The sequence below is a fragment of the Vitis vinifera genome, chromosome 16 (assembly GCF_030704535.1).
Source record: "Vitis vinifera cultivar Pinot Noir 40024 chromosome 16, ASM3070453v1".
Taxonomy (NCBI): domain Eukaryota; kingdom Viridiplantae; phylum Streptophyta; class Magnoliopsida; order Vitales; family Vitaceae; genus Vitis; species Vitis vinifera.
Genome location: NC_081820.1, coordinates 5,195,270 through 5,210,689, shown reverse-complemented (window position 1 = coordinate 5,210,689; position 15,420 = coordinate 5,195,270). Strand labels below are relative to the sequence as shown.

The 15,420-nt window shown below is 34.7% G+C and overlaps 1 protein-coding gene across 3 annotated transcripts in view; it reads left to right on the top strand.

The window, feature by feature from the left end:
- Positions 1–482: 482 nt before the first annotated feature.
- Positions 483–15,420, top strand: part of LOC100252876 (polycomb group protein EMBRYONIC FLOWER 2) — a 67,770-nt gene continuing 52,832 nt past the window's right edge. The window contains exons 1-4 of one of the 3 annotated variants that reach the window (XM_010663942.3): positions 483–699; positions 1,353–1,487; positions 14,545–14,692; positions 15,098–15,153. In XM_010663942.3, coding sequence (XP_010662244.1) covers positions 1,453–1,487; positions 14,545–14,692; positions 15,098–15,153 — 239 coding nt within the window. In that variant the 5' untranslated portion in view covers positions 483–699; positions 1,353–1,452. The remainder of the gene's footprint in view (positions 700–1,352; positions 1,488–14,544; positions 14,693–15,097; positions 15,154–15,420) is intronic. The other 2 variants (XM_010663945.3, XM_010663944.3) reach the window with 2 other exon arrangements.

The window sequence follows — 15,420 nt, the reverse complement described above, 5'->3', positions numbered from 1 at the left end:
TGTAGGAGGAGTCGGAGCAAACTTCGAGGTCGAACCCTTCTCAGCACTTGTTCTTAGTCGTGCAACAATATAAAAATTATTTTTAAAAAATAATTATTCATACAAAATTTATCTTAAATAAGATATTAGAAATTCAGCCACATGGAAAATTAAAAAATTTATTTTAAAATTCAAAAAATCATTTGAAAAGAATTTAAGACTAATATTTGATGACTTCTTCTAAAAACGGTGGTTTCATTTTCTGATATATTATTAAATAAAATGAAATAATTTCCTCTTATAATCTTTTAGTTATTTTAAAATTAAACACTTTTTAAATTATAAATAGTTTTATATTAATTAGTCCCCAAAATAAAAGAAAAATGTTTTTTATCTTAAAAAAGAAGTCATCCAAGAGTGGAAACAAAGTCAATCTGTCTCTTTTCTTTTTTGAAAAACGGCAAGCGAATTTCGTTTTGATTTATACATTTGGATGGTTGGGATTCGTTTCTATAATCTCGAGTTGGCAGTACACTGATCCGACGGTGGGCTTCTTTAGCTGTGGTGGCCCCACGTTACCACACGGACGCGCCTCTACAGGATTACAAGAAAAACACATGAAATAAAAAATAAGACTTTTTATAGGAAAAGCCCTAGCTGCCGCAGACGGAGTGGACTCTGCTAAGCTTGTAAATCTTCGAGTCTTCCCTAAGATCGAAGGTTGCTTCTGAAATTCGATAATTACTCGTTTAATTTTTTTTTTCCCTGATTCTTCATTCAAATTAATATTTATTTATTTATAAATTGGATAATTGATTCTTTAATTTTTAAAGGTTTTTTCGCTCTTGAAGTTGGATCATTGGGTCTCTGTGTGTACATATATTGATTTTTTGATTCCTCTCTGTGAGTGAATTCTTTTTCTTTTGAAAATTATTATTATTTTTTCGAAATGCTTGAATTCGTTGAAACTGTTGAATTTGTAAATTGCCCGGTTATTCTGTGTTTGGATTTCTGGAAAGGGAAGGAAAATGCTTGAAACTCTATAGAAAGGGGTGTTTTTTCAAGCCATTTTTGAAATTCTTTTTAGAAATTTTTAGCTATTTGCAACGGTTGAATTTTGAAAATGGCTTATGATGCCGTTTTTGGATTTCCCGAAAGGGAAGGAAAATGCTGGGGATTGCTTAAAGATGAATTGCCCTCTTCAACCATTTTTGGCATTTGCTTTCCTATCATTTTTATTGTTCTTTCCAAAAATTGGCAACGTAATCTTATGGAATTTAATTTAAGCATCTTTGGTTCTATTTAATTTTTTGGGTTAATGCACTGTGTAATGAACCAAAATTGAATATAAAGGTTTTTGAATGCAATTGCAGGGGTTCCTGTTTCTGGTTCCAGCCCTGGTGTGGATAAAAGACAGTTAAATTGGAAAGTTGAAGTAGCTATGAAATTATATTCGCACATTGTGTAACAAGAATGCCAGGCATACCTTTAGTGGCTCGTGAAACAATGTAGGTCCTTTAAGATGGTATTTATCGTTACTTCTGTATTTTGTATGGGTACTTTCAACTAGGGTGATGCTAATGTCCCAAGTAACTGTTCTCTTTATCTACACCATGATCTTTAGTTTTCAAAGTCTCATTATCTTGTTCCTACTTTTGGGAGATATTTCGGCATTAATTTTGTCCATCTTTCCCATGTAATTGAATTCCAATGTAGATATTAAGAAGATTTCCATGTAACTTTCCTCCCAAAGCAGGTGACTACATCTATTTTACATGCTTATGAAATTTTGCATGCGAAAAAGAAGACGGTAGTCCTTAAAATTTAAACCAAATAGCAACAGAAGATTTTGCATCACCAAATCTATCTCCCTTCATGTGTATGTGCTCATGTGGGCATGAGTGCTTGTGCAAATGCCCTTTGCAATAGATTTTGCCTACTCTCAATCTTTGTCTATTAGAACATGGTTGATGATGACTCACTTGGGATGTATCAGTTGTACCCTTAGAAAGAATGGTACTTGATGCCAATTTACCTCCTTGGTCTATCTCTAGCCAAATATGTTGCTACTCCTATGGTACATCTTCTTCCTCACCAAGATGTTGCACCTCTTCTTCCTTGAACTTTTTTTGAACATTTGAAAATTGTCTTAACTATAGATTCGTAAAAATTGAAACTCAATCCTTTGTTCAATTGACTTGTGATCTACTTGTTTGGGATTCATCAATCTCAATTTGAAATGATTCAATGTTTTGTAGATAAGGAGTTTAAAAACAATCACACCATGAGACATGGATTGGCATGGAAACCTCATCCAGAGGAAAAACCACAAACATCCAGTATACCAAGCAGTCAACGATAGGATGATCACTTACAAGAGCTTAGTCTTATTGAATTCCAATTGATCAAGCACTTGATCATACCCAATATGTGCCTGCTCTTTGTACCTCGACCATTCAACTTCACAGTTCCCAACTAGGTACTCATTTCTCCATAAAGACTTATGGACACACCTTGACTTTTCACCAAAACACTTAATCTGTAACTAAGATTTTCTTGAACTTTAAAGTTTCTACAAAACACATGAAGTCAAGTTAAGATTTCTTCAACCTTTTGATCTCTTGCAGAATCCCATTGAAACTAGATTGAACTACTCACAATCTCTCGGCCTCTCAAGATCTGATCTATCACAACAGAAAAGGAATATATATATAATTTCTTCAAGAAGCCATTTCAATAGGAATGCGACAATAGAAGAAATGTGGGACCATAATTTTGGAGAAGGAGGATGGAATTTGAGGTTCATTAGGGATTTTAACGATTGAGAATTGGATATGGTAGGCAACTTGCTTCATGAGTTGAGGGGTCACGGTATAACTTTGGAGGAAGATTCGGTTTTTTGGAAGGAAGGAGGTAATGGGCAGTTTAGAGTAAAAGAAGTTTACAGCCTGTTGGATAGGCCTTTGACGGTCGTTTTTCCGAAAAATAAAATTTGGGTGGAGAGAGTTCCAACTAAAATTGTGTTCTTTGCATGGGAAGCCACTTGGGGGAAGATTATGACTCTTGATAGACTCCAGAAGAGAGGGTGGCAGCTCCCCAATCGCTGTTTTTTGTGTGCTTGTGAAGAGGAAAATGTAAATCACATTCTCATTCATTGTACAGTGGCTAGAGTGCTGTGGGAATTAGTTTTGGGTTTGTTTGGGGTGCAGTGGGCATTTCCTGAAACTGTAAAAGAGGTTTTATTTAGTTGGAGGGGTTTCTTTGTGGGGAAAAAAAGGAAAAAACTTTGGAATTCCATTTCGTTATTTATTTTTTGGATGGTTTGGAAGGAAAGGAATAGACTAGCTTTTAGGGGGGGGGGGAGTTAGTAATTCAGAGAATTAAACATTCTTTTGTATGTAACATTTGGGGTTGGGCTAAATTGTATATGGGTGAGGAGCGGAATTCCCTTATAGGATTTCTGGAGTGGTTAGCCTCCAGATAAGGGGTGGTGGGTTTATTTTTGGTTTTTTGCTTGTGAGGCCTTTGTAGCCTTGTATACCCCCTGTATACTTTGTGACTTGTTTGCCTCTTTTCAATGAATTCTGTGCTTATTTATCAAAAAAAAAAAAGAAGCCATTTCAAAATCAACTTGGTTTCAAGTTTCCCATCTTCAACCTATGAGTCTCAATTAAATCTTGAATAAATGCACACAAGTTCCTCAGACGATACTAATCGACCAATTTATAGATCATTATATTAAAAAATCTACAACAACTCTTCAATGCTGAATCTAGATTCTCTTCAATGAACTTGATTTCAATGCATATGCAATCAAGTCACTTCAAGCACACACAAGACTTGAATAGCTTCCTTAACAAACACGAATTCTAAATTCTATCTTAGATGATGGAGCTCTCTTAACCTCACAATGGAGAACAATTCAAAACCTAAATTTAGAGAAGAACCTAGGAATTTTCTCACTTGAACTCTATCTAAGATGTATGTGTTGATTTCTTTGGAATGATATACAAGTATGCTATTTATAGGCAATACCAGTTAGAGATGAGAAACACGAAACAACTCAATTGGACCTTTAAAAACCAAACACATGAAGTTCAATGCTGAAAATCATTGTGCATCTCAATAAGCACTCATCTTGGTCTTGTGGTTTGAAGCTAAATTATCTTGAACATACATTAGCTACAATGCCCTTCAAAGTAAGTTCCATTTTCAATTGAGTTTGACCAAATCTTGAACCCTAACACATGCTAAGTCTTTGTGAGTGATCATATGGACTTAAGTTAGTCCTACACCTATACACAAGCTTGTAATGAAACATGCCATGAAATTGCTAACTTAAAACCACACATTTACACATTTTTCCATCTTCTATAAAACTTTAGGCTTAACTTCACCCTCCCCTTCATAGGTGGTTCTTTTTTTCCCCTAGTAACACATTATTTCATTTAAAATTCAATAAGGCGGCCACTCCCTATTATTAGAAATTTAGAGTATTGGCATCAAATTTGAGGAGAAACATGAATTCTTTCATATAGTGGAAAATGCCCATAGAAGGAGGAATTTTTTAGTTAGGATTAAAGTAAATGGAATATGGCTTTTTGAGGAGGAGGAGATAAAGGAGGGGTATCTCAAACCTTTCACAACGTTTTATCTGGCCTTCATGATTGGAGACTAAAGTATTAGTGAATTGTCATTGAGGAGGTTGAGTAGAGATGTTGGTGAGGGTATGGAGGTCCTATTTTAGGAAGAGGAGGTTTTGTCAGCTCTTCAATTGATAAGCGGGGACAAGGTGCCAGGCCTGATTATTTCTCTATAGCTCTTTAGCAACATTGTTAGGATTTTGTAAATGAGTTTCTTTAGGGAGTTTTATGAGTATGTATCTTTTGAAAGAAGCTTAAATGCCACCTTTTGGTGTTGATTCCTAAGAATGGAAGGTAAAGGACTTGAAAGACTTTAGGCCTAATAGTTTGGTGGGTGGTTATACAAGTGGCTTGCAAGGGTCTTGGAAAATAGGTTAAAGAAAGTGGTAGCATCGATTGTTTCTATCTCTCAAAAATGCTTTTGTTGAAGGAGGACAAATTTTGGATGTGGAGCTAATGGCCAATGAAGCAATAGACTCAAGACTAAATAATGGGTTGAATGATACAATATGCAAGTTGGATATAGAAAAGGCATATGACCATGTAAATTGGGCCTATTTGCTAGAAATCCTTGACGAAATGGGGTTTGATAAAAAAATAGATGGTTAGATTCAATCTGTGCATTTCTACAGTGAAGTTTTTTCTTTTTGATAGATAAAATTTTGCCCTTGTCAGAACTTGAACTTGGAAAAACCTTCCCTAACCCTTTGCCACTTGAGTGGGGCCTTAAGAACTATAATGAGATTTTTGGTGTTAGTGAATGAAACTTTTTCCGGTTTCTTTCAAAGTTCTAGGGGTCTAAAGCAAGGGGATCCCCTTTACCCTTATCTTTTGGTTTTAGCTATGGAGGGGCTTAGTTATTTTGCTGAAGAGGGCAAAGGAGGGAGGTTACATTTCGGGGTTTAAGTTAAGTGGTAAGGGAGGTAAAGTTTTTATTTATTTATTTATTAGAATCAAATATAAGTTTTTATTGGTAAGTAAGGGAGGTAAAGTTAAAGAGGTATCTCACCCTTTATTTGCATATGACACTCTTATTTTCTATAAAGTGAACCAAGATCAAGTAGTTTACCTGAGTTGGATCTTTATGTGGCTTGAAGTTATCATGGTCAAAGATTAATCTGCAGGGAGTAATTCTGCTGGGAAATGTTTCTAAGGAGGAAAAGGAAGCTCTATCTATTGTGTATTTGGGCTTCTCCCTTAGGGCATCCTATAAATTGACAACATGTTGGCATTTGATGGAGGAGAGAGTCCGCAAGAGGCTGGCGATGTGGAAAAGACGGTATCTCTCTAAAGGTTGGAGTCTTACTCTTACCAAAAGCAACCTTTCAAGCTTACTCATTTATCAAGTGTTTTTTTTGTCATGCCTAAAAGAGTAAGCTTAAGGCTTGAGAAGATTTAGAGGGACTTCTTGTGGGGTGGGGTTCTTTAGAAAAAATGCCTCATCTAATGAGATGTGATATTACTTGTAGGGAGAAAAGAGGTGGAGGCTTTGGTATTAGAAAAATTTTCAATCCTTAGTAAGGTGTAAATGGGAAAGTGGTTATGAAGGTTTGCTTAAAAAAATGAGCCTCTTGGAAGAGGGTTATTGCTAGGAAGTATTGGGGTGGGTGTTGGAGGGGCATTGGTGTTCTTAGAAAGAGAGGATGGTTATGGAGTTGGGTTGTGGAAGGCCATTAGTAGTGGGTGGGACATCATTAGAGGACTCTTTATAATGTGTAATGGTAGAAGGGTGAAGTTTCAGAAAGATATTTGGTGTGGTGATTCAACTATAAGAGAATCTTTTTCCTTGTTATATTCCATATCCTTGACAAAAGAAGCTTGGGTGGGGGATATTTGGGACTGTCACAAAGAGGGTGGGCTTTGGAACACCCATTTCTCAAGGAATTTGAAGGATTAGTAGTTGGAAAGGGTTGAGGAGTTTCTCTCAAGGCTTCAAGGAAAGCCGATGAGAAGGAATGAAGATGATAGCCTACATTGGTTGGATGCTACGAAGGGGAAGTTTATAGTCAAATCCTTGTACTCTTTTCTGGGGTAGGAAAGAGTGGTTGCTTTCCCTTTAAAGGCTATGGAAATTGACCAAAGTAGTTTTTTTTTTGTTTGCATGGACCAACTGCAAAGAAGGGGATGGTCTTCGATGAATCGATTTTTTCTTTGTATTAAAGAGGGATGGATGGTTAATCACATTCTCCTTCATTATGCTTGAGCTCGAGGCTTATGGAATTTGGTATTCTCTTTGTTTGGTGTTGCATTGGTGATGCCATGTTCCGTAAAAGAGACTCTGTTAGGGTGAGATAGATCCTTCTTAGTTGAAAAAGGAAGAAGGTTTGAAGGGCTGTGTGTTTTTTGGACAACATAGAAGGAGAGGAACTAAAGATTTTTTGAAGGCTCCTTAATCATGTTAGAGATTATTGACTATTTCTTGAAGGGGCAATTGGTTTTTGTTGCCCCTTTTTTTGTTTCTATTTTGGCTTCCTTTGTATATGACCTGTGTTCTTTGGTCCACCTTTAGTTAACTTTTTATTTCTTTATTTTGTTTACCTATCCACAAAAAAAGGGATTCAATGTACCTTCATTAGTTGTGCAATAAAAAATTCTCGAACTAGTATAACTAGCAAGGGAACTAAATAATGTCTTAGGAATGTCTTAGAACTAAGTGGTTAAGTGAGATATATTTGCCCAGTAACATGATGAATCAACTATTAAGCCCAAAGTCCTTTGAAAATCCCACATTTGAAAACTTGCATTGTGTGGGACAATCTTCAGTTTTGTGGAACTCATTAAACTTGTTCACTCGCCCAAATTCCATGTTGTTGTTAGTTTTTTAAGTGCTTAAACTATTTCTTAGTTTGCTTTTAAAGTATGGCTTTTAATCACTTGGCTTCGTAAAGACATCATTCTTCCACCACAATGTGACTCAACCCAAGATAGACCTCAAATTGTCCCCCTCTTATTCATACCTAAGAGGTTTATGCCATAATTTTTTTTTTCTTATTCGTAAGTAAGAAAATATATGAGAAATGCCTAAGAAGAGACGCACCAAAGTACACATGATGTATACAATATGCACGAAAAGGTTAACCAAGAAAAGGGAAAATAAAAAGCAAACTCCCTCTCCTTACTTGAAGCTTGACCAATCTACAAAGTTTATCAAGAACATTGCATGGCCCCTATGTACACTTTCACATTCCCAAAAAATAGACATAAAATAAGATTTGCTAGCTTGGTTTGGCTACTTTACTTCATTAAACAACCTCCTATTTCTTTGCATTCATAAGGTTTAAAACAAGCACAAGGAGCAACTCTCCATGCATTCTTCCTCTTTCCTTTAAATGAACCAGGCCAACACAAGAGGTTTCCTCTAACTGTAGAATGCAACACCTAAATCACTCCAAAAAGAGAATAAATTAGTTGCCACAACATTCTTTCTTTGGGTAATGACCAAACAAATGATCAACCCATTTTTCATCCTTTTTACATGTATAACATCCATTCAATAAACTTTATCTCTCCTTATGAGATGATCTAGTGCCAGTATTCTTCTCCAAACCGCTTCCCATGTGAAGAATCCAACCTTTGTTGGTACCCAAGGATTTCGCACAACGATTATGGGTAAAGACTCTTTACCTCCCCTTTGTAGGGATGTGTAAAAGGGATCTAAATGATCACTCTTAGTTTTCTTGCAACACAAGTCATCTTCCTTATATCTTCTTATTGATAAAGTATGCAATTTCCTTTAAAAAACTCTCCCTCCCTCACATTCTCAATCATCAAGCTGTTTTGAGAATTTGGGACTCCAACTATCCCCTTCTTCTTGACTTGCTCCCACGCCTTTGCTACCCAATCATCTTTGGAGGAAATTATGGAAAATATCACATGGAACGCCTTTTCCAAGAACAAGTCACTGCATTATCTATCTTTCCAAAATTTTGCCCTCTTGCTATTCCATGGGACCTGCTTTTTATAACCTCAAACCAATTTCTGATTGCATTCTACATCCCAAACCAATGGCCGTCTTGCATGCTTTGGGAACACCAACCCCCTTTGTCTTCTCCAATGTTCTAACCTATTTTTCATAAGGACTTTGTTAGGTTTATGTGCTAATCAACTTAATGTAATCACCTAAGAGGAGGGTGAATTGGGTGACAATCACTTTTTATAAAATTTAACAATTCTGAATGCAAGTGATAATTATATGTAATAATATAACGAAAACAATATATAAACTATTGCTTATAAATTAAATAGAGAATAGAAAAGAAATTGAAACTCAATATTTTATAGTGATTTAGCGTAACCCAACGTACATCCACTCTCCTCAATCTTTTAACCATGTTGAGGGTTCCAGTAACAAGGCTTCCAACCTAAGCCTTCAAACTTTGTACTTGGATTATGGTTTGGTTCCCAGGGACCCTTACAATAACAAGACTTTTAGTGACAGAGTTTTCAAACTATCTCCCTTGAATTATGGTTCCAATGGACCCTCTCAAGTGATACCCCCATTCTTAAGCTCCCTAAAACTTGGTAATCTTCACAAGGTTAACAATTGATAGAAAATTGATTTTATAAAATCCTAGTACAAGTTTAAGCTCAAATTCATACAAGATAAAATTAGGGTTGAGTTGTACTAAGTTGAAATGCAAGTTTTGACCCAAAGTGCTCTCAAAGTATTCTTTAAGGCTTAATTAATGATTGAAGAACAATGTAGAATAATTCCCTCTACAATAAATTAAGTATAAGAACCTTATATAGGAGTTGCATAAGTAAACCAACCATTAGTATAATTGTATTGTAGGGGATCGTTGGGCCTTGTAGCTTAATTGGTAGCACCAACAATCACCGCTAGCTTCAACTAATTGAACCAACCTTAATTGGTTAAGTCTTTAACTTTACTGCCTAAAATCATCTCAACCAATTGAAACTTATGGTTGACCGGTTTGATCAATTGTTTTTTTTTTTTTTTTTGATGAATAAAAAGCAATATATTAAAAGAAAAAGGCACATCAAGGATGCACCCCAAAGTATACAGGTAGTATACAAGAGAGAAAAAAGAACCCCTTAACTAGAGCCTAACTAATCTACAAAATCCACAAAGAGGGGCCAGAGTAAAAAGAACCCCTTAGTCCATGCCCAAAGATTACAAAGGAAAAACGAATTACACCCTTGAACCAAATGCCCCTTATTTTCCAAAGCCCTATTGTTTCTTTCCTTCCAAACAATCCAAAAAAGACACAAAGGAGCTGAAAACCACACTTTCTTCCTCTCTTTTCCCACACAAGGCCCAAGCCACCCCACCTATTGTGGATCAATTGTTAGAATCCCACAAATCTTGTAAGTTTAAGCTTTTAGAAAAATTGTTTGTCTAACAACTTGGTCAAATATATAAAAAATATAGAAAATTGATGTACAAATGACCGTTAACAACTCATATTATTTCAATATGAAAATTTAAGAGAAAAACTCTTTTTAATGATAATATGTATGTCAAAACATGAGCTTTTATTCTTGAAATAATCACTCTCATTTTTCATAAAAATCATTAAAAAAAATTGCATAAAAACTTTTGCATTTCTAGTGCAATATCCTTTTGGAAACTTGGCTATATACACTCCTTATCATTTTGAAAACCTTTTTAACCATGAATAATACTAATCAAAGGTGGTTTTTATTTAAAATGATTATTCATCCAATTTATAAAAGAATAAAATCGATTTAGGCATGTGGATGATTTTGTGCTTAAATAAAAATGTAATGCATTATGAACCTAGTGCACCAACAACCCTACAAAAAGGTCCTAGAAAGATTAACTTGGAATTCCATCTCCTTGAAGTCTTCTTGATTTCCTTTTAGGTTGATATATCTTCTTGATTGCCTATTTGGAAACCTCCAACTTGATTTTCCAAGCAAAGCCTTGTTTATAGTAGAAAGATTGCGAAGGCCAAGTCTCCTCCCCCTTTTTGCGAAACAGAAAATGGAACAATTAACCAAGTGAGGTCTTTTCTCTGGAGCACCACTAACCTAAAGGAAAATTTTTTGGATCTGCTCCAACTTGAGACTCATCTTTCTTGAAATGACAAATAGAGACATGAAATAGATCGGAAGAGAGGCAACATGCTTTTAATCAAAGTAATTCTCCCTCCTTTCGAAAGGTATTGCCTCTTCCACAAAGTATAAATAAGACATGAAATGCATCTTAATTTAACCTTTCCTATGTCAACAACATCACAAACTACATCAATGATTGGGAGGTAGTCTTGGTGGAGCAGTTGCTCATGACAATCCAAGGAAAGAGAGTTAGTGCAAAAGTGGAGGGTAGGGTTTGGAAAAAGACAAAAAGTGGGTTTTTCATAGTTAAGTCTCTTTATAGTGCTGGGGAGCTGGGAAGTACAGTTCGGTTTCCAAGAAAAATAATTTGGAGTCCTTATGTTCCTCCTAGAGTGGGTTTTTTTTGCTTGGGAAGTCTCGTGGGGGAAGTTTTAACTTTGGATCAACTCAAAAGGAGGGGTTGGACCCTTGCTAATAGATGTTTCTTTTGTCTAGCCGAAGAGGAGTCTAGTAATCACATCTTAATCCATTGCATGAAGACTAGAGTTTGTGGGAGTTATTATTCGCTCTCTTTGGAGTGACTTGGGTTCTTCCTTGCTTGGTAAGGGAGACTCTCCTTGGTTGGTTTGAGTCCTATGTGGGCAAGAAGCGCAAAAAAGCTCTAGCTCCTTTATGCCTTTTTTGGGCAATGTGGAAAGAAAGAAATAGGATAACATTCGACAATGAAGAGTTTTCAGTACATAGGTTGAAGTATTCTTTTGTGTGTAGTTTATGGTCTTAGACAAAGTTGTATATAGATGCTGACCCTTTATCTTTAATTGACTTTTTTGATTGGTTGGGCTCTAGGTGAGAGCGGGTGTGGTTTTTGTTTTCCTTATTATTTTGCTCTTTTTAGCCTTTTGGCTCCTACTGTATACTTCTTATATGCCTTGGGTTGCCCTTCAGACTTCCTTTTTCTAATCAATATATTCTCTTTTGTGTTTACCCATAAAAAACAAAAAAATATCACAAACTACGTGAATTCTAATAAGAACCTTCCTAACATCTATTGACTCACAAGTCTTGAACTATTCCCTATTAGGAGAAATGATGCAACACCTTGAATAAAGAATGCCTCTTTACCTGAGTTACCTCTAGTAAATTTAGAGAAATGCTTTCGTCTATGACTTTTATATTACTTGAATTAGAGGCTTTCTTCTTTTAGTTTTTGTAATGCTTTGTACAATTTATTCTAATGCGCCATTCCTTGTCTCAAGTGTAACGCTCGACACTTGAAAACTTTTGGGTTCATATGAACTTATCCTTCTTTGCTATAGTTATTCCCAACCAAACCTTCACTACAAACATAATTTGTATACTCATAGGCCATTTTCTTGGACTTATTTGAGTTTAAGGTTGTCCATACATACTCCATGGGGAGTCTCTTTATCATACATCATGGTATCCATAGGGTGTTTATAGAAGTTTGGTAGGGAGTAGATAAAAAAGTCATGCCTTCTTCTTTAGATATATAATAACAGTGTTTTAAAAGGCTATTAAGGCTTATGCCTTGGGGCTTGCCTTAAGGCGAGGTTATGCAAATTAGCCTTGAGGCTATAGCTTGAATAGAGGATAATCGAGGCTTAAGCCTCACCCAATTGAGGCTTATAACCTTAAGGTTATAGCTCAAGGCTATTGAGGCTTAAGCCTTAAATATTCAAAACATTTTGATGGGTTTAGGGCCTTTTTGGGCTTTTTGTATATATAAATGACCAAAATTATATGTAATCATTATCTTATTATTGATGGATAAAGAAAAAAAGATCACTATAATTATGGATAAAAAGGAAATTTGAGTTGACATTAACATTGATGGATAGGATAATAGAACAATTGGATATAATTTTGATTCATTAGAGTATCCTACTAGCGATAGTGATGGTAGTTTTGAAGATTATTTGATAAATGCATGAGAAGAAGTTGGATTTTAGAAAAGGAAAAAAAAAAAAAAAAGAAAACTTAAATTAGAAGCTCTTAAAAATGACATAATTAATTTGATTATTATACATCGTAGAAACTATTGAAAATGACATGCAATTAATTTGATTATTATACATTGTATGGTTTTCTTAGGATTTAATTGTAATGTTATTTTATTAGTATTTTTCTGATTTTAAATGTTTTTTTCTTTTTATTATCATTATTATTTTTAAGTCGAGGCTTATGCCTTGTTTTGCCTCGAGGCTTATGCTTCACCTCATTTTGGCAAAAACACCTCAAGACTGCCTTTAGCCTTTTAAAACATTGTATAATAGTTGAAATAAATTTATTAAAATGATATTGAGTGTACCTTCTTGATCTTGAAAGTGAACAATAGCTTCTTTAAATACGAATAACTCACAAGAGACTTCATCTTGTATAGACTCTTTAAGTTTGTCTTAACTAGACAATTGTTTCTTCTTTTTGTGGCCTTAAGAAGAGCCATATTACTCAAACTTAGTAGAAAAAGAGAGTGGACTTTCTCTCTGAGTTCATCTTTCACTTGGGCATTTCAAAATTAATAGAGCATGCGTCTTAATGCCTTGTTAATAAAATTTCTCTCTCTCTCTAATCAAACTTCTCAACCTTAATTTTGTTGTTGTTATAGACCTAACCACCTTAGCTATCACCCATTTTCTGGGATAGTAGAATCCTTGTTGCAACAAAATTTGTTTCTTTACTCTTTAGGACTTAGTTAGGATGTCATGGACTGCAATTGTTGCTTGAGCATAGGACAATGCATGGCCTAGAATTGGCATGAGCCTTACTTTTTCCCAGAGTTTTAAAAGGTGTGCTTAAAGTGTGCCTTGGCCTAAGCCGCACCTACTTAGCGCCTTGCTGGAAAGGTGTACCTTGTCCACTTTATTTTAACTTTTTAAACACTTTCATTCTTGAAATTTCTTACTGTATATTGAAATTTATATAATTTAATTACCTTTTTGTTGAATGCTTCTTTTAAATTTTTGGAATTTTAAAGTCTTCATTTATTATATTAGATTTTGGATAATATTTTTTTTTGATAGATTAAAATCTTCATTGTTGAATGCTTTTAAATTTTTGGAATTTTAAAATCTTCACTGATTATATTTGATTTTGGAGCATATTTGTATAATTGATATGCATCCTAAGTCATGTTTCACTTCACTCAAGTGCCTACACTGTGTTGGGCATTGCACATAAGCTGTAGGAGAGTTTTGCCTCTTCGGTGTGCTTTGCGCTTTCCAAAACTATTCTTTTGCCTACCTAATTGAACTATGCCAAGTTGGTATTCGGCCAAACCATGTGTTGTTTCCCAAGCCCAACCAACCAAATCATTATTCAGAGGCCCATACACTTATAATATTATTTCCAAGTATAAAATTACCTTATTTAGGTTAATTTCTGATTTGCTTGATTTTGGCATCCTTGCAAAATTAGGAAGGTTTCATACCCATGTAAGATTTGAGTTTTTATTTTCCTTTTTTCCTATTCCTTGGGGATGAAGATAAAAGGAAGGTGGAAAACATATTTTATTTCCTTCTTTATTTATAAGTAAATCAATTTTTATAAGTACTATCTCAAATGTTGTTATGTATATTTATAAGTAAATCACTTTGTTGTCTTTTTATGCGGTTTTGTCCCTCCATGGTTTCTTAATGTGATTGGTGTGCCTTTAAAGCAATTAATGCAAAATATTTCAAGAATATAGCAAAGGTCTTGACTTCTTGGCATCTGAGTGGTTGAATGATAGAGTGCTAGATACTTGCAATATGGTTGTTTGAAGTACAAATGGAAGTGTAACAATTTGGTCCTTTTGCCTTTTTCATTTGATGGGTCATTTCATCACATTTCATGAAAAGAAAATTCATGTTTGCAATTGCAGCTATTCTAGAAGTGCAGATCAGATGTGCCGCCAAGATTCTCGTGTGCACTTATCTGCAGAGGAGGAAATTGCAGCAGAAGAGTCTTTATCCATTTACTGCAAGCCTGTCGAACTTTATAACATTCTTCAACGACGTGCTGTAGGAAATGTAATGTATTTAATTGTCAATATTTCAACTTGTTTTCTGCTTCTGTATTTTGTATGTTCTATTCTGTTTTTTTTTTCTTCGTTTTCTTATTAAAATAGTTTGGTGTAGTTACAATATATCTCCTTGGAAGTTTAATATGGTTTGCAATTATCATTATTTTGAAACATCATACTTGCCTTTCCTTGAAAGAGATACTTGATTTCCCAAAACAAATATAGTGGCAATGAAATTCTTGATAGTTGGATATACTAATTTTTAGCCATGAAAACTTCTTTTCTTTATTCCATTAAATCTTTGTCCAATTCTTTTGGTGCTAATAACCTGTAGATGTATTACTTATTTGAATGGTAATCAAGATTCTTTCTTTAATTTTATGTTTCTAACTGTACTCTTTTAATAATGTAGCCATCATTTCTTCAAAGATGTTTGCGATACAAAATACAAGCAAAGCACAAAAGAAGGTAACGATTTCATTGCTAATTTTACATGCCCCTTTGTGTTAAATAATGAGGTCTATTTAAATATCTTTTTCTTACACACTTCGGAGGTTATTATTCAGCTCACAAACTGTATATTTTATTATTTTCCTATTTTTAAGTAGTCTTGTATGTTCTCTCTCTCTCTCTCTCTCTCTCTCTCATTGCTTATTGGAAAACAGAAAAAAAAAATGTATACATGTATAGAACACATAAGAGCGCACACACATATGCAAGAGAAAGGGAAATTGA